Source organism: Haliaeetus leucocephalus, unplaced genomic scaffold (assembly GCF_000737465.1).
Source record: "Haliaeetus leucocephalus isolate CR32 unplaced genomic scaffold, Haliaeetus_leucocephalus-4.0 Scaffold206, whole genome shotgun sequence".
Lineage (NCBI taxonomy): Eukaryota > Metazoa > Chordata > Aves > Accipitriformes > Accipitridae > Haliaeetus > Haliaeetus leucocephalus.
The window spans coordinates 8240105-8265339 of record NW_010972642.1 but is presented as its reverse complement, the minus strand read 5'-3'; the positions used below and the strand labels follow the sequence as shown (position 1 = coordinate 8265339).

The 25235-nt window shown below is 41.5% G+C and overlaps 1 protein-coding gene across 1 annotated transcript in view; it reads left to right on the top strand.

Moving 5' to 3' along the window:
- PKP2 (plakophilin 2) overlaps nt 1-12653 on the top strand; it is a 42850-nt gene extending 30197 nt beyond the window's left edge. The window contains exons 7-13 of the mRNA XM_010566245.1: nt 3924-4041; nt 5509-5670; nt 6516-6689; nt 7290-7443; nt 9748-9937; nt 10914-11001; nt 12585-12653. Of these exons, the coding sequence (XP_010564547.1) occupies nt 3924-4041; nt 5509-5670; nt 6516-6689; nt 7290-7443; nt 9748-9937; nt 10914-11001; nt 12585-12653 (955 nt within the window). The remainder of the gene's footprint in view (nt 1-3923; nt 4042-5508; nt 5671-6515; nt 6690-7289; nt 7444-9747; nt 9938-10913; nt 11002-12584) is intronic.
- Nucleotides 12654-25235: the final 12582 nt, after the last annotated feature.

Genomic DNA, 25235 nt, shown 5'->3' with positions numbered 1-25235 from the left:
AGTACTATTTTTCATGCTCTCTTTTAAGCTCTTTGTGAATTACAGAGTGACCCACGAGGACGGTGGAAAGCTGTAGTTGGAGGAAGTAGTATCATTGCACTTCAGACCAGGAGGCTGCATAAACATCTACTTCCATTTGCTCTGGAGAGGACTGAAGCCAAAGCTCTCACTGTGTGTTCGAAAGTGTAATGGCAGCTCAATTTCATAATGGAAGCTTCTAAGGAAGACCATAAAACAAATGACTCATGATAACAAGTCTTTGAACTGAGGCCTCTTGCATAGCATTGCCATTCCTTTAAGTTTATTTCCATCCATTCTTATCTTCTCTTCCCTCCTCTTCAGTTTATCTGCTCCCCCAGTTCCTGAAAGGAATTGTGTTATTTCCAGCAAGCTGCTTGCAGCCTGGTGCCTGTAGTTACTAAGTAGATCCCTGGATACCTTTCCCTCCCTGTTGCATTTTTGAACTGTGTAAGTCATGAAGGGAATAGAACTTCCCAAACTACCTCAGGAAATTGTTATCACGTAATTGAGTTAAATTCAAGTGATCAGTTTCAGCAGAAGGGGTCCCAGGAGCAAAAGCCCTCTTCTTATCAGTCAGGTAGATCATTCACAGCAGTGCAAAACCTTTTTCCAACATAGTCGGTCAGTGTGTGACTTGGTGCTGTCTTAAAAGGAGTATCCCTTTCATTTGGTGCCATTTGCAATCTAACCAAACACGTATTATCGTTCGGTTTCTTTCAAAATCACACTTGATTTTACTACGTTACATTTCTTTGTATTTACCTCACATCTTTGGATCAAAACAATATTTCCCAGTAGGGAATTAGCTGTTCGTCCACAAACGCCACAGGAACGTGGGCAAATAGCTATTTCAGTTACAGGTATAGTTACACCGTGCATATGTGCAAGAGAGAACAGAAGCAGCAAATACAGGATGAGATAAATGAGGCATGTAGATAGACACAATGCGTTCACATTAGCATGTGGTATAGTTTCGGCATGTCACCAGGATTACCATATTTAAGCATGCCGGAAGTCAGAGATTTTTAGTAGTTAGATGATGCCAAAACCTAAGTTCCAAGTCATTCAAAGGAGATCATCCCTACAAGCAGCAATCTCCCTAAGGCTGCATTCTCCAACCATTCAATACCAGCACAGGGTAGAGAGAGCAGAAACTGGGTAGCAGGAGAGTTTTCCTATGGGAAGACTCTTGATCTTGACTCCAGCTCATCTTTTTTTCCACGGATGTATTTGTCTCAGTGTACTTCTGATGAAAAGCAAGTAAAACAAACTGGCACAGCAGACTTGAAGATTTCTAGGGAACCCTGAGGTCTAACCGCGGGGGTTGCCATGAGCCACAATAGTGGACCAGCCCAACCGTGGCAATTGCCCAAGCACTGAGTATTTCAAGGCCTCCAGGAGCTCCACTACAAAAGAGTCCAATTCCTGAGCTCAGAGAGAGGTGTTCCAGTTGTCAGGAACCTCAAATCTTGGGAAGCCAAGATGAAGTCAGTTTTGCAATTTTCTAAGCAAAATGTTGCCATGGTTTCAAAATATATATTTTTTTTTAATTTACATTTCTGTGACAATTCTCAGAAACATTTCTTTTTTCCCAATCTAATAATATTTTTATTTCCTGGAATTTCTCAAGCTTCAATTAGCAAACAAACTTAAACTGTGAGCTGAGATGCTCTTCTGTGCCTTCAGACCAACTCTGACCCTGTTCAGAGTAAGGTGGTTACAACTGTAATTGGGCGAGTGGGAGAGCAGGAGCTCTTCCCTTCCCAGTCCATGTCGTGGTGTTAAGGAAACAGAGAAAGGTGGAGAATAGAGTGGCCATATGTGTACAGACGTGCACACAGACACACACTGATATCTCTGACTGGATGAACAGTTGAGCATCAGCTTCTTAGTGAAACAGAGTTAAGTAATTCATTTCCTTTGCAGAACAGGACAGTGCCTCTGATTCAGGCTCTTCTCTGCCTCCTGAGCTAGAAAGCGATGTGCCCCACCATATTCATGCTAGACAGCAAGGCTAGGTGATGGCCTCTCCTTGCACAGCCATTCAGCATGATTGTAGTTGTCAAAAGTTCAAGGATTTTTAGAATAATGTACTGTGACAAAACAAAATACTGTGTCAGCTGGAGCGTCTTTGGCAAGGGAAATTCCACACTTATCTTTTAACAGTATTTTTAGTCTGTGTGCCTCAGAAACTATTTTTGCTATGCACTAGAAGGGCTGTAACATGTACATTTCTGTCAGCATAACCATAAACATATGAAAGGGTGACATGCCTCAAATGTGACAAATATAGGTAAAATTAAATTCTGAAGTGATGTCTATAGTAGGCCATATTGAGGAATCTGACTATTGAGCCTGTGATATATAATTCCATGAGAGAATAAATGAACTCATAAATAGGGATACTGTTAACAGGATGACCTAAAGTAAAACTATAATTACAATGCATTAGTATTTAATTTGAATATGTACTTCCCAGGGCAAAAAAAAAAAAAGCAGAACTGCATTGACAGCATATAAAACACAACATTCATTTTACAGTCATAAGCCACAGGAAGGTTTAAAGCTGTACCTTACTGGCTTTGTCATTAATAAAATTTTAAACCATTGTAGTTTCCAGTAAGCATGCAAAATAACCACTCTGAAACTATCTACAGGAACATATCCCTCTCTGTTTGTGATGGATGCTAAGACTGGGTTATATTTAATGTTATTTCAAACAAAGAAGCTGGAATGTGATACTGCGTGCAGCCTTTTGGCCAGCAGAGCTGCGGGAGTCCAAAATAATGAGGCCTAGGTTTATAATTCCAGCATTCCATAACTCAGAGTTTGTTCAGTTGTAAAAATAATTATACGCCGAACTTGTAAGTGTTGTTACTTCCCCGGAAATCAGTAGCTTATTTAGAGCCAAACTTCAAGCAGCAAGTGTGTGTTTGGCTTTTCAAGAGTTTTGAAATCACTTTCATAATTCATTTTCAAGTTGTACTTGGGTTACCACAAAGCTCGGGATATGTTACTTGAAAGCCAGTGGCTTCCTTTGGGTCTGGAGGAAGCAGAAAGCCTGCGGCGCGGTGTCTGAGCGGCTGTGGTAGAACAGCAGAAGGCATCTGGCGTTTCCCTCTCCGACCGAGCAGCCTCTGCTGGCTTCAGCTTCCTTCTGCTTAGATGCCAGCAGCTTCTCTGGGAAGCTGGGAATCAGCTGAGCACGGTGTATTTTTCCCTCTTCCTTGTCTCCCGCTGCACGTCGCGATTCACCCCCTCAGCCTCTCGCCCAGCGGTGGGGACGGGCTGCTGCTCGCCCCCCCTCCTGCCCGCTAGCACCCCTCGGAGCGTTTCCACCAGCACATGAATTGCCACGTGAATTTGGCCCCGTAACTGACATCGGTTGTCTTTACGTGTTAATGTACAAATGTTGCTACAACTCTCAGAACCCGTGCCTGTTGATGGGTCATCTTGGATCGAGAACTGGTTTGGTGTAGGTAAATGCTAAAGGACATTTGTGTGCATGGGTGTTTTTACAGGTATCTTTCCTCGGATATTTTGCCACAGCTACTGTCCTAAATATTAAAAATATACCTAAAAATGGAATAACAGAAAAAAAGTCCAGTTTGTTGGACTGTTTAAAAATGATTAATTGAACTTTGAGATCAAGATTTGAGTCAGGTCTTACCTTATCCATCCAAAGAGAACAGTTTGTTTTTCTGGAGCATTTGTTTTCATCTGGGAGTGCACTGAAGTGAAAGTTTTACACAGCAGAGGCTCAGATTGTTTTACAGCTCTGAAGAAAGGAAGCAGTCAGCCTTAACTTATCTTTACGATTTAGTTGGAAAAGTTTGTCGGAAGGGCACAAGGAAATATCTTTGACTAAATCTCTTCTCACCAACATATTCTTTCCTGCACAGAAACATGAGCTCTGCCGGCCCAGAAGGAAGGAAAAAAATGAGAGAATGCAACGGCTTGATTGATTCTCTTGTGTATTATATCCAAGGAGCTATTGCAGACCACGAGCCTAATGACAAGGTATTCTTTGAGATGAAAGGTCTTTTCCTAGGGGAAACTGCTAAGAGAACATTTCTTTTTTGTTTAGAAACCATTGTTCAGAAACAGTTGTGATGTAACTACCAAACTTATACTTATTTCCAGGGCTTTTAGAACTGCCACCAAAGATGAAAGTCCAGTAAGAAGCTTTTTGAAGTATTTTTATTCTGTAATCTAAAAGAATAACATACCTTAGCATTGGGAAAACATTTTCAGAATCACCAGGGAGAGCTAGAAACTTCCATCTTTTTTTAAAAAGTTACATAAAGGCACAGCTTTCAGCAATCCTGAACACCTAAAGAGTCAGATATTCCCATTTTAGGTGTCTCAGGGAGCTAGCTAGCTAGAAGCTTAAAAAATTCATCTGGTTACTCTCCTGTGTATTTAGTGCTATATACCCCTTAGGAAATGAAGAACCTAAATCCCTTTGAGTGGCGGTGTAAGGAGCTTGCATCATTTAGAATGGGATTCATTTTCCTAAGTTTTTTACAAGTTATACTTGCTGCCTAAGCCAGTAACTACAAGGACATGGACACCTAGAGAAGCCAATTCCTCTACTGACTGCAGATGAACCCTGAATGTTGCTTAGACTAGATGCTTGTCTTTTAGCTGGGTGAAGTTGGGTGAGAAGACGAGCATCACTTATGAGAAGGTTAGCTGCAGCCTGTGAGACACTTCTGGCGTGCCTGCTATAACTTGTGCTGTGTAGTGGTAATTACTGCACATTTATAGCTCTGTTCTAGGATTAGTTACTTGAGCTTCTCCATCTCCTTGTATTCAGTGCCATTAGCTTCAGGGAGAATCCAGCACATTACACTTGTGCCAATAGCTCGCTGCTGCATTTTGTCTTAAAACCACTCGTTCCTTTTTTACTTTCAAGAAGGGAGGAACTGGTAATAAAGCTATTTGCCACTAGACTCATCACTCAGAAATTGCAGACCCGACCTTAGCCGTGCCCAGAAAGGCACATCTAATTTACAAAAGCATTCTACCACAGAAAAGTTCTTCCTGCTTAGGAAAGATACAAAGCTTTTCTTTTGCTGACACTACAGCAAGGTGTGTACATGATTATCTTTACTCTTAAGCCCTTAAACATTTCTTGGCACGCTTCTGGTCTGTGCCAAATAGCACTCGCCCAAACAATTCCCAGGCACAATTCAGGAATTATAATGTCCCGGGACCGTTTCCAACAGGCATGCACCCTGCTCCCAACACAAGCCCTGTGTGCCAGTTGGCCTCAGTGCTCAGCAACATCCCAGAGCATGTTTAATTTATCACTGTAAATGCAGTCTTGTGGATCACTGGCATGAAGACTAGCTCTTCTGTAAGCCATTAGAAGCTCTGCAGTTATTTGCTGAAGATCCTAAAATGAAAGCTCTTCCTGTGTCTATACATGTCCCTTCAATGCATGCCAAAGCTTTCAAGATTTCTATTCTTTTGTTATTTTAGGCCACAGAGAACTGTGTGTGCATTCTTCACAATCTTTCCTACCAGCTAGAGATAGAGCTCCCTGAGAGCTATGCCCAGAGCATGTATATGCAAAGAAGAAATGTTTCTAACAACGATAAAACACCAGGCTGTTTTGGAACACGGAGCAGAAAAGTAAAAGAGGTAAAGCACATGTTTAGTTACATGTCATTTTGTTAATCAGCTGTAGCAGCTTCTGGAGAATAAGGCTGTAATCTACTTAATCTGTTATTGATGTATCTGGTAGCGTGACACTTACTTGCCCCCAAAATGCAAATTTATTGATAGCCTTTCCTAAAACTCATTATCTTGTTCAGCTGCTGCTGCTGAAAATGACATAGCAATTCAGTGTTTCATTAGTTGAGGAATACTGCCACTCAGTTTCATGCCCTCTGATGGATCTAAGTGGTGTCTGTACCATGTTTGGCAATTGTGCAAGTGCCCTACCAATGAGTGGGTGTTGTGACGGTTTCACCAGTGAAACCAGCACAAGGTGACTTGCCACTTCCATGACTTGCTGGCTTTTGGGCTGAGGACCTCTTCCTTTGATGCCACGTGGTACAGATCACAAATATTCTGACAACTGGGAATTGTTGGAGGGAAAGCAGGTATTAGGGGAGGGCAAAAGCAAAAGAAAAGTATTGATGACCCTTCCCCATCTATTGGTTTTGCTGGAGCATATTCTGCCTTATCCTGTTCGATCCACAGTACAACTCTAGCTGGTCATTTCTGTTTCTCATTGACCTCAGCCCCTAGTGTCAATTGCTGAGAGATGAGAAGCAGCTTCCCCCACACCTGTCTCCTCTTTTTGGATGGAGAGGCCAGTATAATTAAATATTGAAATCTTACACGTTGTCATTTGAGTTCACGACTTGACAATCTGCAAATAATCTGGTCATAGAGAGTTACAAAATGGCTAGTTTGGCTTGTGATGCATTAAGTCATATAAGGTCACTGTTTCTAAGGGCTTGATCTGTTTGCATGTTTAGAAGCAGCAGGACACCCCACTACCTGAGGAAAAGAGCAATCCCAGAGGTGTTGAATCGCTCTGGCATTCCACACTGATTAGGATATATCTCTCCTTAATAGCAAAGAGTACCAGAAACTATACCCAGGAAGCATCCCTGGGAGCTCTTCAGAACCTCACAGCTGGCACTGGACCGGTAAGTCAGCTTTTTGCTTTTTCTTGTTGTTTAGTTCTTAATGTGAATGCAAAGAGTTTAGGGCTGCAGTGCAACATGCCCACCACACTGAGCTCAAATAACCACTGACGAGTCACTGGCTCACAGACGTGGTCCAGTAAATCGAAGAACACTGAAAGGAAAGTCATAACCAGTGGTGCAGCTATTTCTTGCTTGGCAAATATGGGGACTGCTTCTCCTCACTCTGTGTACACCTCCACGTGTGGAATTTGCTAATTCATTGCATAATGAGGGATGAGTAGATGTTAAAAGCACCAAAAAAGTGGGTTTGTGGAACGTAATCAGTCCTGTAGGGAGAAGAAGGCTCTAACAGAACTGCAGATCACTTTTGTGGTGAAGAAGCTAATGACGTCTCTCTGAGGGACTGGCCAGAGAGCAGGTGGGAGAAAGAGGGCTCAAAACTTCTTTTATATCACCTTCCTTTTCAGTTGCAACTCGTATGTAGCTCTGGATTTGAACTGTTGTAAACGTGCTTAAATTGCTGTAGAGAACCTGCTGCATTTTTTTATGAGGCTATACATTCATGGTAATCACACACTATTACCACATGCCTTATAACAGATGCCGTTTGCGGTGGCCCGGACTGTTGTTCAGAAGGCAAATGGCCTTCCAAGTATTCGAACTATGCTGCATGTAAGCCACCCGACAGTAAAAAAGACAGCAGTCTCACTGCTCAGGAACTTGTCTCGCAACACCTCTCTGCAAAGTGATATAGGTGAGCAAAGGCTAACGTTGTCTCTTGGGCTTTCTTTCTCTGCTTTCTTTATCTTAAAGTTTCCTTCTTTAAAAAAAGAAACATGCAAAAAAACTGATCTGTGAGTATAGTCGATTTTTAGGTGAGATACTTGCAGTCATTATACAGGGTTGATAGTAAAGAGTTTTGCCTAAGAAAGACTCTAACCTCAAGTTTTCTCTAAATTGTGTATTCCTCATCAGATATTTCCATTGATGTTACTTTCAAAAAATACATAATGGAAGTAAAATCCACACAGATTTGGAGAGGGAGGGTTTTTTCTGCTTAAAATAGGGTAAAGGAAGGTGAGTGCCAAGTTTTGTGCTGCCAAAGCTACGCAATCCTCTGCAAGAAATCATAGAATATCTCTAATTCTTCTAGCAAAGATCGTATTTTCTTCTTCTAGACACAAAGCTTTGGAAGCTTGCAGCTCACACAGCTTTCCTGCATGTGTTTTGAGAATGGAAGCTAGAAGATGCTATAGCAAAGATAGTTCAGTCTTTTTAGAGGACCTTATTTCTAAAATGTTGTAATTATTTCCACATCAGAAGCTATTTCTATTTTGAGTATTCTCATTTCATTTTAATGTATATTTGAAATTTTTTCCTCCTGATAGGATAAAATGAATTCACATCATCTGTTGTCCTTTTCTGTGTTCCCATCAAAAGGTGAAAGGAAATTACAGGCCTACAGCTGGTTGATGGGGCAGATTAACCTCCAGAATTCTGTAAACAGTCTCCTGGGCACTGTTTAATCCTTAGAGAACATTCCCTATTAATGAAAATATTAAAACATGTTCTTGGGCTGATTTCAAAGGGATAATCCATATGCTGTTAAAAATTGCAAGTGGTGAATCCCCCAGAAAGAGAAGGAATTAAACTGAGGAGAAGGTGGGATTTCATCAGGAAAAACAATTTATGAAAGAATGTAGGAAGGACAGAATAGCACGAAGCTTTGGAGAAAGGTGCTTCATCTCGCACGTTCACAGTTTTCTTGCTCTACCCGTGTTAGAGAGAACTGGGGGAATTTCAGGTGAACCTTTTCTCCATGAGAAGGTGTTCTTTTTGATTGACTGAAAACACGTGTGAATTCAGGTCAAATTCTTCAAATAATTTTGGCCAAAGGAAAACTTTTGGAAGGCCATACTGTTTCCTAGATAAAAGCGTCTATATTTATCAAGCAAAATGAACCCTTGATATCAGATTGAGATAAATTTAATATCAAAATCTCTAAAAGTAAAATGATTGAAAAGCAGCAGAAAATTTCCTATTTTACTTGAAAAAATAGCACTTGTTCTGAACTGACATTTTCAAGATACTCCAAATGTACTTTCTGAAAATCGCCTTCCTTGATTTACCAACGGAAGGAAAAACAGACCTTCATGTCTGACATAATTGCTTTGACTGATACTTAGCACAGCAGGTGTTTCATTCAGTTTTAAAGGTCCTTTTCTAAATTGCAAGTAGTTTAATCTCAATATACATGAACCTCGTCACACACCCATCTGGAGGAATGACCAGAACTCACAGAGAGCAAAGCACTCTGTCCAAGTGAAACACAGGGTAGGGAGAAGAGAATGGCCCGAAATGCCCCAAACTATTGCCTGGTCCTGCTGCTTACAGTGGGAGCTGCTGGCTACGAGCTCTTGCTGACTGCTGTGATTTTCTCCCTTAGCTCTGGTCCAGACAGCACAGATCCATCTCACAGTGTACGGTAGGGCCTCAGCTGCTGTCCAGAGCTCTTGTTTGCCATTTGATTGACCGGTGGGGTCACATCCAGTGTGGTCCAAGCGATGAGGTGTTTCATGAGTAGGGATGGACTTCAGAAGATGACATTCTTCTTAAATAAATAGCTTACACCCTGGCTCGGAAGGTTGAGTGGGGGCATCCCCTTAGAGCCAACCACTGGCAAGTGCAGCACTTACAGTTGTGCTATATTCACCCTTTCTCAGTTTGCTGTATATCGCTATACCCGTAATTACCTGTAGGACACACGGGGTTCCTCAGGAAGTGGCAGCCTGCTGCTAGCCCATGCTAATGACTCACTACAGTACGCACGGTGTTAATGTATCGTGTACGAGGCAAAGTACGTACTGTCCAATTTAGTGCGGGCACAGCTCAACCTAAATCATGGGGATGTGATGCAGGTATGAAACCATGACTCTGTTGTGGGAGCACACAGCACCCCGATAGGTGATAATGGGAGGAATAAGGTCTTGTAGGACGCCGAGAAGATAAATCTGCACCTGTTAGTAATGGTATTGCTTGTCTCTCTTCCAACTTGTAGCTAGAGAAGTTTTGCCTGATTTGGTCTCCATACTTCCTGAGTCTGTCCCGGGGTCTGATATTGTCTGTGAAACCACAGCGTCCATCTGCTACACCCTGTACAATCTGACGCAGAGCAATTCACACAATGCACGGCTTCTCCTGGGTGCTGATGGCCTACCGAAGATTATTACCATCAGCATGAATGACAGGTAAGATGGTTGAGAAGCCTTCCCCTCTCCCTCCTCCTTTCCCCGGGGAAAAAAGGAATGGCAGCTTCTGCCACTTGGGGTGAAAAAACACTGCATCTCAAGGTACAGCACAGCTTAAACAAGTGACTGTGATGTGAATAGAATTGAACATATTGGGAAATACAGAAAAATCTCTTGGAACAACTGTTCTGTGCACAGCTAAATTTGCCACGTTCCAGCATTTTAAATAATTCCTCAGAAGATAACTGCACATTATCTGTATTCTGATAGATATAGTGGCTGAGCATCAGATCTTATCTGTCCCCCAAAAGTTTCTGTCTTTCCTGTTCCTTGTAACACAGCCCTGATAACCTTTAGCAGTAAAGCACAGGGATACATTTTATAGAACTTACAGAACTGTACTTAAAAATTGTTTTTAAAGTGGCATTTTAGATAATAGATTTGAAATTCCTTTAATCATTCTTTAACATGTAATCACATGCAACCAATATTTACTCAAAAGAGAATTAATTTATGAATAATTGTTCTGTTTGCCTTCCTCTCTTTTTACAAAATGAAAGAGGAAATTCATTTCAGTAAAGAAGGCCTCATGAGGCTCTGAATAGTTTAAATCCTATCTAGCTAACCAGAGATTTTACCTGCTGGAAAGATCCTTTTGAATGCTTGTTATGCTGAGGTATTTTCCTCAGTTGAAAATGAATAGTGTGATAGCTGCTCTAAGATGAAGGCTACGAAGTACTTCATTTCTCCCTAATTTTGAAGAATGAGTGAAGCAGGGAGGCATGTTTCACTTGCTTCAGCAGTCAGGACAGCATGAAACATGCTAGGATACCTAAAGGGCAGTAAAACAGCATTTAGGAGGAAAGAGAGACAGAACAAATGCTACGAGGTTACATTTGCTGAAGTCTGCACATGCACTGTGATTATGAAGAGGGAATTTAAACATGTTTTATCATTCTTTTTTGCAAAATTACAGTAACATGTTCAGCAAAGCTAGTAGGGCTGCTTCAGTCCTCCTCTACTCCTTGTGGTCGCATACCGATCTCCACAGCGCTTACAAAAAGGTAAGATCTGTGTTAGAGCAAAGACATGTTTTTGTTAGAGCAAAGACATCCTTTCAGACCTAGAACCCTCTCATCTGTCCTCTGGGCCCTGAGCACTTCTGCACTGTTAAGAAACAACCTATGATAGGATTTCAAGTGGCCTCTGAATTTGGTGTTTCTATTACTTGTGCATAATCCTGCGCAAGTAATGCATGCCTTTCATTTTTGCTCATCTGTGTTCATATTCTCTCCCTCTATGGTTTTATATCCACTGGCAAAGTTTATGAAAAACGTTGCTGCTGCCTGCCAGAGTTGTCAGATGGTGAGAAGTGATGCACAGTAGGTATCAGTCCACCCCTGCCTGAACCAACCTGACACAGAGGGACTGAGGGGCCACCAAAAGCAAAGGCAGGGCGAGGCAGCTTCGTGCTTTAAAACCAGAACGGTTTTGTTCTCCTTGTTGTTTGTATGGTCTGGGAGCCCAGGTGTTAGTTATAGTCAGACAAAAAGCTAGGGCTGGGAAAGGTGTTGGCAAACATTTACTGCCACAGTCAAAATCAAACAAAAAAATAGCCAGCATGAATCAGCCAACAAGCCAGTTTGTTTCTTTCCTTTTGAAGCTCTAGGACTGCTTTTTCAACACACAGCTAGGTTGACGTCAACCTACCTACCTTCAACCTGTATTTCAAACTGTTTTCATTCCTTGTTTTCTTGCTGTTCAGAATTTCTGTCACCTAAAATTCCCTATAACCTAAAACTATTCCATTTTTTCAAGCTCTAGCCTTTAGCATTTATTAGTCAGCTTGTTTCTTCTTGTAGATTTTTTGTTAAAATTTGCTCAAAAAAAGTTACTTAGTGTATTATCCTTTAACAGTCTTGCATCACACTCAGCTGTATACTGCCCCACAAACCAGAAATCTGTGTTCAAGAATAAGGATGCTGTACCCATATAAACTGTACCTGGATTTTTTTGTCTCTGTTTTTTTGCAACTACATTCCTTATTTTACTGTACAGCAATATCCCTGATGGCATGAATTTTCTGAAGTCACTGGTACTTTGGGTATGCCTAAAAGACACATTTGTCAGATCAGAGTTTCAAAAAATGCTGATTACTTGCTGTTCCTGGGCAAATCGGCTCCCCTAGAGATACCGTAACTGGTACCGTACCAGCACTGAAAACTGCAGGCCACCTAATGCCTTGACATTTTTGAAAAGTCAGTCTAATGTGCAACAGAAATCACTTGATCAAATGAGACTGATAAAATCCTGAGTCATTTTGGCGTTGCCCTGGACTCTTTGTTCAGATAGGGTTAATCTCAGCTAACATTAGTCACCTAAGAGTTCGGAGCCTGTAGAGCTGCGCTAGAAGAATAGGCTCCCCGTACAGTCAGTGCAGAGAGTTAAGCAACTCCAATGATTCATCTCACCTATCTTAGACTGAACGGAGTCACTCCTTGGAGATGCCTGTTCTGTCTCTGTTGACTGGAGAGGACTCTGCCTACACCCCTACCATGGCTCCATATCTAACTTTTAGGCAGCTGAACCCATCCTTGCAGAATCAGCACGGGAGATAATGAACTATTCTGGTTTTTTCATTCCAAAGGCTGACTTTAAGAAGACGGATTTCATCAATACGCGAACCACAAAAGCCTATAACTCACTAAAGGATTGAGTCAGAGCACAACACCACTGAAGACAAATGAGATTATACGTCAGTTAATGTAACTATCTTCACATGATTGGTGTTGCCATCATGAACCAGGAAGTATCTCAGAAAAAAGAGGCTGATTTTATGTAAGACTTGAGTGACCAGAGGGTAGCTGTTTTGTGTTTTTAATCCTAATCACCTTGTTGTCACTGTATATATTAATATAAGAATAACCAAAGATGCATTCTTCAGGATGTCTGAGGTGAAGTTTCATCCAGGTTTACCACCAGTCAGAGCTTCAGATGACTGCCTTTTTTCTAACAGGCATTTATACAGAGAGGTTTGAAATGCTGATTGGCAGCAAATTCTTTTCAGACAATTTTATACAGATAGTTTTCTACAGTGGGTAAGCATCAAGTGCACTGCTCAGGACATAGTAGTTTTTCACATGCTGAGTGAAAATCTCCAGACTCTGTGAGTATACACAAGAAGCTGTTTCACTATCTGCATTATAAAAGCACCAATGAAGTTAAAATGATTATTTTTGTATTGCTTGTATTCATGTGCTCACTGGTTCTTAAGCCTCTTTCCTTTGAGATTTCATCAGCAACAGCAACAAAACTGGTTTTACATAGGTCTTATTATCCCTTGCTCCTCTCATCCTCCCTCACATGGCTGTTGGAATTTGTAACTGTGTCCAGAAAGGGTTTTAACTAGAACCACTATGTTTTCAGACACTTTGGGGTGAACTTAGACCCATCATTCTTCACTAGTTGCTGGAAGAGTTATTTGCTGGTGATTCAGTGATTATTTTAAGAAAAATGCATTTTCAAAATTATTCTGTTGATAATCTATATATAATAAAGGGAGTGGAGTCTTGCCTTTATTTTTGAAGTAGTAGATACACGCACACAGGAGGTTAGGGTCTGTGCAGCTTAAGGAATTCATCTGATCCTGCTTCATATTTTCTTACTTGAAGTCATCATACTCCCTAGAGCAATTACGTGCAATGTGATAACTGAAGGACTATGTCTGCACATGTAACAGGAGGAGAAAAATTCTAAGCACCTAAAGGCAGTTCCCATGATACGATCCTCAGACAGGGGAAAGAAGCACTAAAAAACCCCATCTGATACCTTTAGTAAGTGAGATTTATCTCAACAAACCAGCAGGTAAATTGTCCATTAAACCAACAGGAAATTCATACATAAATATGAAAACTCTGTGGATTGGATTATCAGCTGACATGATCTGGCATTACTCTTCTGAAATCAGGGGAGCTAAGCTACATTTATGGCAACCAAGACTTTGGCATATGTGTTTACAAGCCTTCCTGCACGAACGGAGCCCGTCCTGTACCCCCACGCTGAACTGCTGGCACAGGAGCTATTACGGGTGTTCTTACCCAGATGGGGATGTACAGTCCTTCGAGCAGAGCCCTCACAGAGGAGATCATCAGGCCTCTTCATTTCATCACTCCGGGCCAAAAGTCTAGCTCCTACCAGAAACTTAGAATGAGTGGATTGTGACGTTGAGCTGTGTCCAAACATATTTCTGGATATCGGGGAGCTAAATTCTGCGGGTAGATGCACATAGTTCTCATAGGGTTCCCAAGAAGTCCCACACGTGCGTGCAGAAGAGAACGTGTCCTGGGGAGGTGAGCAAACAACGTTGCTTTCCCATCACAGATCATTTTCATAGGTCTGTTAGTCCTCTGCATTTGCTTTGAATAACTGAGATCAAATGCATTCCACTAAGAGGTTTTAAAAATACTATTTTTTTTTTTAAGAGGTCATTTTCAAAGTACTCCAGGTCCAAAAACAACACAGGGGAAGGGAACTTACAGCACCACATGTTGAGGAAATTGTTTTTATAATTTTTTAAAATATGATAGAAAACAGACAATTAAAATCTAACTTTTTCTTCTAACAACTTGGTAACCCAAGTAACACTGCATATGCCATGAATGAATAAACACCAGGAAACCTGGACAAGTCTATTTTTACTGCCCAAAAAGTAGCACTAAGCAAAAGTAATATAAAGAGAGTAAACCTGAATACAGAGTAGTATAGGAATGAACTGCAGTCTAGAGTTAAGGAAGGGGGCTTTTAGAAATACTCAAGCACTGGTTTAGTTCTGTGAAAATCACATGCTATTTTAAAGAAAGAAACACCAATGCTGAGCATTTTTAAATGCCTTACTTAGTATGTCTGTCTCCCAGTAAGATGTCCTTAAGAAGGGGATGCAAACTTTTTGGGTTGCTTCTATTGATTTGATGGTCTTAAAGGTCTTTTCCAACCTAAATGGTTCTATGATAATGTCCCTTGAAATCAAAGCAGTGTTCAGAAGTCACGAAGTCTATCAGACCTGGCAACAACTGAGAGCTGTGAACAGGGATGAGAAACAATGACACGCCTTATTACAACTGATCTCCTACTTGTATGCAATCAAAAACATTTCAGGAGGACTCCAGAGAAAGCAAAGAATGTTAGTCAGAGAAATAATAAAGTGTTCTCTCTAATGCAAAAAATCTGTCTTTGGTCTTTGTTGTTATTAGTGAACCTACTTGCTGGGATGCAGCAAATGCGTTTTCAAGCCTTAGCCCTTCCTTTAAAAGGGCAAATTCATTTTTAAATTAAATCGAGGTACAGAGACTTAGACTGTTCTACAACAGGAGAGTGTTACTGAAGGGAAGCTGTGTAATGCTCCTGTTGGCATCAGAGTGCTCCTGCAAATGATTTGTTTTTACTTACAAGATCTGTTACAGCATTGCTGGCCTATCAAAGCACCTGGCATCCTCTCTCTTCACCTCTCTTAACTGGTCTTTGCCAGTAAAATTTACCATGGGCCATATCGCCACTGGAGATCTCAAACATAATTAGAATCATCCTTGCCATAGTCTTGGACTTGGGAAATATAACCTCCCCACTTGTTCTTTTACAGAGAGGAGAATTGAAACCTTGAATTTAAAGATACTGGGTAGCATCCAAAAAGTCTTTGGCTGAATGAGGAACTGACCCCGGGTCCCCTTATCTTGAGATAGTGTCTTAACCACAACCCAGTACAACCACCTTTCACTGCATTGTTTTAGTAGGAATGCTTAATTAGTATGGATAATGTTGTAGTAGATACCACAGAATATAGACATTAATTCATTGCCAGACAATTAGTCATTCCTTTCCTCATTTCATCCTACCTTTTTGCTACTGCCATTGCTCCTAAATATTAGTGCTTTGTCTTCTCCTTCACTTGCTAAATAGAATTAAACTCTGGAAAATACTGCATTATATTGTGCACAGACATGGGGTTTAGGTTACCTGCCTTTTTTGTGGGATTTTTCTTTTGAGTAGGAACGTGCTATCAGGAAAGGTTCAACCCTCCGTTCTGGGCCCATACAAAACTGCAGGTGCGATGAACTGGCACCATCATGAGCCATGATACAAGAATCCCAGCCCTTTCACCAGCTACTGCTTAGCCTGGCAGTACATCCTCAAAAGGCAAGCCATTAAAGCTGAGGGTGTCTCAGGCTGCCTGTTTGCTTGTTACCATCTTAGCCCTTAAGCTGCCAGAAGTGTTACGTTTTCTTGTCTTCAGGGTTCAGGACCAAAAAGCCCAACAGTATCGCTTCACAGCCCTCTTGGGGGGTGGTTCATGAGATGGCCTAATGAACGCAGGCACAGTGGGAATCATGCACAAGCTATGCAGAGTGATGAGACTGATGTTTCCTAAGTTATTTCAACTCCAGCAGCTGCTTTTCCATTCTTTTACTTTAATTGCTACTGATTAAAACCTCAGTTTACATTCCTGACTCATACTCTAGACCCAGCCCATGAGGGAAGATAACATGACCTTAAGGCATCGTCTGATATGAGACAAAGATCTGGAAACAGCTGCAAAAATCAGACTGGAGAAAATGCACTTTTGAGCTCAACATCAGAGTGCATCAAGGACAAGGCTTGAAGAATCAGGTGTTACTATAACCATGTGAGTTTACACCTAGCATATTGTTTTAGATGTTGCACAGCATCTGCCCATTGAAAACCCAGCAGGGAGATTTGCTCAAATATACAAAAGACAAAAAGGGGATTATTGCAGTTAGTATACATAGATCAGGCGTTTACCATTCTCTACAGTCATACTTTGGACATTTTAATAGGTTTGCATATGATGAGGAAATAAACCCATTTTATCTTATTTCACATGTTCAGAGCCAAAAACATTTTATTATACACATAAGAGGTATTGTCAGCTCAGGATCAGAAATTAGAGTTTGCTTGCATCCTTTCTTCAGTTGTGTCTTCCAGTGCTGTGTCCAGTGTGACTGTAAATAATTCAAGTTTAGGTACTTAACATTTGTTACAAATTTTTCCATTATTCAACCTAAGCTCCCATTCCCTTATTTGTATCCTATTTTCCTTAGTGATCTCTCAGACCAGCCTAAATATCCACAGATAGAAAAAAGAGGAAGCAGGCATTTGCCTTACATATACTTAGCAGCTACAGTTTAGAGCCAATACTGCAAATCCCCCCCAAGGTATCAGGGCCCTCTCAACATGCCCATGCCCTTGGCCACAGCACCATGACCATGAGAGGGAACAGGGACTCCAGCTGCAAATACAGTGCTCGTCATTAGGCTCTTTTATGCATGCTGACCACGTATTCCCTCCAAAATTGCACAAGGCCCTCTCCTACCTATGCCTGCGTTTTGCAGTCTCCAAGCTGTAATCAGGTATAGGACTATGAGCCAAACTGCCATCACTCACAACTGGAAAGCTGTTGGCCTCAAAAGTCCCCAGCCTGCTCTTGCTTTCTGCGGCTCGGAAGGACCCCACTACTGCCTTGAATGTATTTAGACATCTGTGAGTCCCTGTAACTTAAATATGAGCCTTCAGGTCTCCCTCAGTTCTAGGGAGATTTAAGGGCATTGTTTGGCCCTCAAAAATATGTCTTACTGTGTGTTCACCAGGACTTGAAATAGCCAAGCCTCAGCCAGTGGGTAAACACAGAAAAATGATGAAGAGTAAAAAGGGTTTATTTAGCTGCTGCCTAAGAGGGTAATCATCTTTCAGAAAGTTCAGAAACTTTCTGAAGCTCATGAAGGTCATAAGATAACAGGCCCCAGCCAGAATAGCTATGTTTGTCTTGGAATAACAACAAAATAAATCAGTGATGTTGTAGCATCAGTGTTGAACTTTGCCTGGAAGGCACACTGTGCCTCAGGATTCATGAGCATGCTTGAGTTTAACTCAAAACACTGGACATTGGGCATAGCCTGATTAAAAACTTTGCACAAATTTGAACCCCATGCAACTTTTTAAGGCTGGAGAATCTTGGATGTGGAATGCAGGATGAATGATCTGTAACTGAGATTAAAACAGACTTTGTAGAAAAAAACTGTTAACTAAAAGTGAGGAAATGCTGTAAAGAGGAAATACGCTTTTGCATCATAAAAGTTCCCCTTTGTAATAAAAAATGTTGCTTGACAGCATAGTTGGGATGGGCTGTATGGTGCATCTGTGCTGCGGTTGCCTTTGCATTTGCATTGCAGTTACAACGTGGTAACAGTCAGGATACTGCAGAGAGAACAATGGAGGCTTTCAAAGACAACCTTTATCCCTGAGGAGGGACAGGGCGGCCATGCAGGCTGTCTGCTCTCTCTGTTTGCTAGCACATTGGATTAGGTGTGTTATCTGGCTCCTGCTTCATGCTTAAAATGAAAGCTGGGATTACAGGAATTTTAGTCTGTCTTTTTGAAAATTAAAATAAGGATCCTTAAGAAGTTTCTTCTTTCCTGATGCTAGGAAAAAAGCTTCTGTAAACATATGATACATATAGCCTTGAAATAATATTTTATTAATAGAATCATATTTGTTGTTTTAAAAGCATATGGACAAAGATTAGAGTTTTTTAAATAAAGGGAGGCTGTGATGAGAAACCCAGGCCTGGTGATATATGTGTTGATGAAAAGGACAATCTGCAAAGTAATATTTGCAAGCAGCATTGTTGTAGTCCTTTTTTTTTTTTTAATGATACTACTACTCAACCAGAAAATACTTAAAACCCAGAAGTCAAAAATGGGTGCTTTGGATAGCAGTAAAGCTCCTGCAGGTGTTATTGCAAAAGTTTTGGCAGAGCCTAAATGACACAGAGAGATGGAGGAAAAATTGTCTTCTGGTGTGAAAGATTGGAGCAGAGGTGTTTGAAAGAGGTGTGAGTGTCAGAGTGGCTCACTGAGGAAGGGGCAGGAAAGCCAGAGCATGGGGAGGAGGGAAGGGAGCCGGCTTCTCTCTGCTGAGAAGTGAGGGATGCCAAACCTCCAGTGAGAAGTGTTACCAGACAGGGTCAGGCAGCAAAGGCTACCCTGGCAAAAAAAGTGAGGTGGGTAGACTGTGAAGGTGAGAGAGGCCAAGCAAGCAGTGTGGAAAAGAAAGGAAAAATGTCAGAAGCTCTGAAATTCGCTTGGCAGAAAGCAAGACCATCTGGATGCCAGGTCAGAGGCACTTTCAGCACCTCCAGCGAGGAGGACTCATCTCAGGAGACCTTCACTGCAAACACTGACAGGGTCGCACACAACTCCCTTCCCAACTTGTACGTGGAGCAAACAAGAAGCTGGAGTGGGTATTGCCAAGGTTTAAGGGCTTATTTTCTACTGTTATGAAGAAAGGTGGACAGATTCACCATTACCTGGGCTTAGGGTTGTAATTAAGTTATTGTGGTGGTAATTATGGATTAGTAGGTAGAGCACAATGAATTCTGCAGTCTAGAATATGCTCACCTATAAAAGAAGAGGTGTTTAGTACACCTGAAAGACAAGGGCCTGCGTTTTACAGCAAACTCATGTTCTTCACATCTACTGCAGTGGCTACAGATGTAGATTTGTTAAACTGGCATTAGAAAAAAAGAGAAAAAGCATAGGAACCTGAGGTGGCCTCATCTAAACAGGTGTTTACATGTAGATGTAAAAGTTGGGCCCCACTGTTGCCACTTTGTGTATTTTTCAATAGAAAAGTGCTTTCAAATCCTACTGTTCTGACTCAGAGAGAGGAAAAAAAACCAAAAAAAACAGCACCCCCAGCCTGATCCACCGCAGCACAGCACTGGAGCAGCTCTGGAGGAACATTTGCTGGTCCACATGGAATTTTCGCGGTATGACTTCAACGACGAAATGGCAGCCGCGTGGTGGACGCTCTGTCACTGCATACGCCCGCTTTCCCCGCAGGGCCAGAGAGCTGCCAGACTCACGGCAACCACCCCGGCCCATCCCCGAGCCATGCAAGGCTCTACCCTCTGCGTATGGTCATGAATAGGTGCCTTTTTTTTCTCCCCGCTGCCACGGCGAAAGCGATGCTCTCCGCTAGCCCGATGCTGCACGTCGGGCTGGGTCCCCTCCAGCGCCAGGCAGCGGGGACGCCCACCGGGAAGCTTTATGGAGCAGACACGTGGCCTTTGGGATGGATGGATGCTTTGGCAAGGATTGTTTGAACAAATTTGGGGTGGGCACAACATGGCAGGCTGTGGGGGCTCTCAGCAGCAGCGAGGCGAACGGCTGCTTTCTACCTGTTCTGTGGGCACTCACTCCTTGGGAAAAATGCACTTAGCAGCATCGATCAAACAGTTGTGTTAACTGTGGTTGGCAAAAGCCTTGAAAAGTGCAAAAAAAAATTTCTGCTCTCAGGCTCTCCATTAAAGTCAGCAAACAGCAGTTAGTTGATTCCCAGCCAGGGAAGAAAACAAAGGTAAATAAGGCGTAGCCCTGAACAATCGTCCCTGATCTCTCATGTGTTTATACCAACCACCTGCAGCAGATGTATATTTTGCTCTGTCACTGTTTCCATTCAGATGCAGTCTGGTTGTAGGGCCTTGGCTAGAATTTTTTTCTCTGTAGACACACAGCTAAAAAAAAAAAAATTAAAAATCAGTGTAACATCTCAAGCCAGAGAAATCTTTTAATGAAATTCTTGTTAAACATTAAATTCTTGTTAAATGCCCATGACCCTGTGGTTTGGGCAAGAAAACACTCTCCTGACTGCTAACAGCACTACTGGCAAGGTTTCTTTCCTTCACTCCAGGCAGTCCCCAAGATGTTTAGCTCTGGCTGCAAGGAAAGCCCCAGCATGACCTGCAGCCCATAGTTTACATTGACTTGTACTGTTATCCTTTAAGCAGAGGCATCTTTATTGGAGTGGGATAGTTTAACTTTAACATTCATGTCATTTAACAACAGCTTTTTCAGAGTAAGAAGAGGAAAGAGGAAGACGAGGAGGAAAAGAAAAGGAGGGTTTCTGTGAAGATCTTCCCAACATTTTTTCTCTTTCTGGGCCGTAACAATAACTCTCCTCCTAAACTGAGCAAAATATGAATCTTTCCCCACCCCCTTCCAAGATAAATCCAATAATGTTTTTGGGGGAAGGCCTTTGTACAGCAGGCTTGCTGAAAACTGCACACATGCTATAAAGTACAAATCATTTTTGCTCTGGCTTAGCAGACAGTCTCTGAAGGTGACATCTCGCTGACAAGGTTGAGACCAGAAATAATCCAGCAGTCCCATCTCTGCTCCCACATCAAAGTCAGTTCCATCTCCTGTAAATTTAGCAGTGAAGTCAGGGTAACATATTGCTTACCTCCATAAAACCCAAAACCCATTCCCAGACACAGAAAAGTCAGCACAGGGTGGAGGGAAGGGAGCATCCCAAAACAAAGGATGTTGCAAGTGTGGCTTGAGGATTTTCTTGCCAAAACAAAGTGAGCTACATCTGTTTGGGTCCTTCTTCATTACAACAGTAGCTGTGTTAATACAATAGTTGCTCATGGGTCTACAAGCTCTCCCCAGGTGGGGAGGGTTAAGGTTATAGCAGTGCAGGAAAGCCCCAGGTGCACACACACTGGTGTTTTGTAGTACCTCTATATACAGTGAACTGAATCCTCCAGGGGGGTGAGAGGGAATTTTAGAACATGGGCCCTGTAAGGGATACCCCTAAAATAAGGGATGGCTCGTTGTCCATGGCAAGAGGTTTCAGAGGCTCTCAGGATTGCTTTACAATTTGCCATTTCACTGGGAAGGGATGTAAAGGAGATGCAGCCTAGCTCACTGAAACTTTGTTCACATGCAGGCTAATTTCTGAAGGGACAAGAGAGCCATGGCAAATGTCTCATGCCTGTTTATTACTCCCTGAAGAGCTTTGATGGAAAGCATCTTCAGTAATATTGTTCTAGGTGTTGGAGTCCTGTATTTCCCCAAACATATTTCTCAGAAACCATACCATAATGTCTGAGGTGGTGGTTCATGGCAATACCCCAGCTCCAGCATTTCTGTGCAAAGTGGTATTTAAAAGCCCTGCGTGCTCATACTCCCTCGATGCCAGGTCACTTAGTTGTCACTGGCTTTCACCCATGGCTGAATTTAGCAGACCATCCCCATACTGCATCACTTGCCATTTTCTTCTTCCTGCTGTGAATTTTTCAAATCTGTGAACCCTTCCCTGTATAACTCTGACCCTTGGAATTTGCAGGTAAGGAGATACAACAGCTTTCTCACACCTGTGATGTGCAGTACCTAGTTCTTTGCACCTGACCAATAACTGCATCCACTACAGAGATTTCACAGGATAAAGTCTGTCTGGAGTCTTTTTTTAAAGGCTCCTTGTTTGAGACACCTGTCCACATAAGCAGCTTTCTACCCTAAGGGCTTTTGGGGGTGTGGGAGAGAGAGTTCTGGGAAAGCCAAGCTTGTAGTGGCCAATGACACTAGAATAAGATGTGTTGACCTTCTAGTAGCATAAAGAAAATCTCTTTCTTATTCCCTAGCACAAAGCTTAGCTTCACAGCAGAGAAGTTTTCACAGTTTTTGAATGCTTCTGTACTTCTGTGTTGTTATTCTAATCAAGCCAAAAGTTCTACTTCCATGAAATTTCATACAACCCTTACCTGAAAGGAAAAATACATGTTGAGAAAAAAAAACAACACTAACTTACAGACTTCCCTGAAATGGATCTTAAAATCATCACTACAAAAGAGCTTCCCCATATCTATTTTCAGAATCTACTGTACTTTTGCTTGAGCTTTGATTTTTTACAATGCTGACAGCTTCCTTTACCATACTTTTATCATTTTGTCATCTCCTTTCAGTATAACTCTCACATTACGGCTGTAATAGTTACCATCAGACTGGGCCAGCTTTGGAAGTTCCTTTAATCAACTCGCTAATCAGGACTTTATATGTGAGCCCCACATCAAGAAGCAGTCTGATCTCTTAAAGGACTTTGAGTCTTGCCTAGCTGATGAGTGAGCAATGCACTCAACTGTGAAAAAGTTCTCAGATAAGGAGGAAACCTAACCTTGTTCATCAGGTGTTTTCACCAGCTATAATCAATAGGCGGTTTCCAGAGGGACTCAAGTCTTGGGCTCTCAGTACAACTGTTTACATAATATGGCACTTGTTTTCTCATTACAGTTACCACATTAGTGTTAATTACCATGTTCAGTAGGTAGAAATATTAGAGGTTATCATTAGTTAAAGCACTATGACTTGGATGTATAGATTCATTTTGGTTTATGGGCCTTCATTCTTCTCTTTTTTTTTTTTTTTCTTAAAGATAGAGGTTAAAATCAGGCAGAAAAGGTGAGAAAGATAATAATGTACTCTAGAAGTCTTCTTCATTTGAAATTTTGGAGCTTCTTCTGTAATTAATATGATAATGTAGAGATCAGTTTTATTCTGCTTCTTTTTTTTCAAGAGCTGTGAATTAGAGATGCTAGCTTACCTGGGAACTTAGGTATAAACAAGCAGTGGGTTAAAGAAGTGCCCATGGAGATTGAGCCTATATTTTTAAACATATTTAGAAACCTTGTTCCTACTTAGGTAAGGGGAATGGGAAAAGACCTGGGTGTGTGGGTAGCACTTAATAGATGAGTAAGCTTTGTACTGCATCTGTCACTTAGTAAATGCTGAACAAAGCAAAAGGAAGGAACAGGTATCAGGGAACAGCCCAAAATCGTATGAAAGAACTCCATACTGAAATAATTTACTTGTTATGCCTCCAAGACAGAATGCTACAGTAATCTGCTATTCTAACAGCAGTAATGAAGTCGGAGGTAGTTTGTTCACAAGATAAATCCTGTGTTTCTTTCTTAGTTGATGTAAAATTTAAGGAATATCTGCTAAAAGCCCCATGTCTCAGCAATAACACTGTATTGACCAGCCTCAGTTATAGTTCTGTGAAAATATATGAACTAGTCAGCAGTAATTAATAATAGAGGAGTTAGTCCTGTCCTTACAACACTGAGATGCGTGCCTCCTTGCAGAACCCAAGCACAGAGTCTGGATACAAGATGGTTGAATAAGTGGAGGCAAGTGGTTTAGCAACCACCAAAGACCTCATCATAAAGGAAAACTTTACTCTGGAGTCTTCCTTTCAAGATGTTTGAGGCCTTCAGAAGCCTAGTAGCCATCATGAGTCACATAGAAAAATTGGAATTTTTATTCCTAACGCATGTAGGCACTTTAAGAAAAAATCATATCATGCCACTTGGGAACTTAGATATTGCATATCTAAGCCTTTGCATATACAAAAGTACAGAGAAAAAAACAACCTGAACACTGTGCTCAAACTTCATTCCCTGTATAAATGTTATGGTTCAGAATGTACTGCAGGAAAAAAACAACAAGTTTTACCTGTTCCTGAAAAGTTTACTGGATTCCTGCACCCAAAATTAATTAATTATTGTTGCTTACCTGTTAGATCGATAAAAGGCTCTTGGCATCAGTAAAACCTGTTATGAACTAGGTGCCCTTCAAAACAACCAGTCTTCTCTGGCATCGTCTAGAAGAGCAGTGGGTGAATTAACCTCACCTTTGCCATCTCAAACACATAGGGACATAGCTCCATTCTACCCTAAAATATTCACCTCAGGTTACTTTCCAGTGACAATCCATGCCACTTCCTCAGCAAAGTACTGATGTGGTAGTTCACTGTTGTTGATGCTGCTTTTTAATGCTTTGAAAAAGCTTATTGGAAGGACTATTGTTGCACCAAGTGGAATTTTCCCAGTGTCTACTAGGAGCCCACGTGTATGTGAAATGAATGTACAGGGCTGTATGCCACCAAAAAAAAAAAAGTCAAAGACACTACCAAAGCTGTTCTTTAGGGCAATGGGAATATCCATAGCAACTCAGTGTTTCAGAGCAGTGTAACAGTTTAGAAACAAAACAATCACCATTTCTGGCAATACTCACTTATCCTTGTAGAACTGGAGGTAGTAATAGCAATATCAATCAAAGCTTTTCATTAAAAAGTGCACAGTTATGTGACCGTACACCAACTTGAAAATCTGCTGCTGCTTTTTTTTTTTTTTTTAATAGTCCACTCTGGTTTCAGTAGATACATCGGTTTGGAAGGGAGCTGCTCTTTACTGATGTCCTGTAACAGCAGTGGACCCCATGGAGGCCTCCTGAGCATAAAGCACACGTGGATGCGAGGCCATACATCACCTTCCTATCCTTGCTGAAAGAAATAAGAAAGGGAAGGTTTGTGTACCTTACAGTTATAGAATGGGCAGGCATTAGGTAAGACAGAAATGTATTGGTTTAGTATTTTTTTTCATAATATA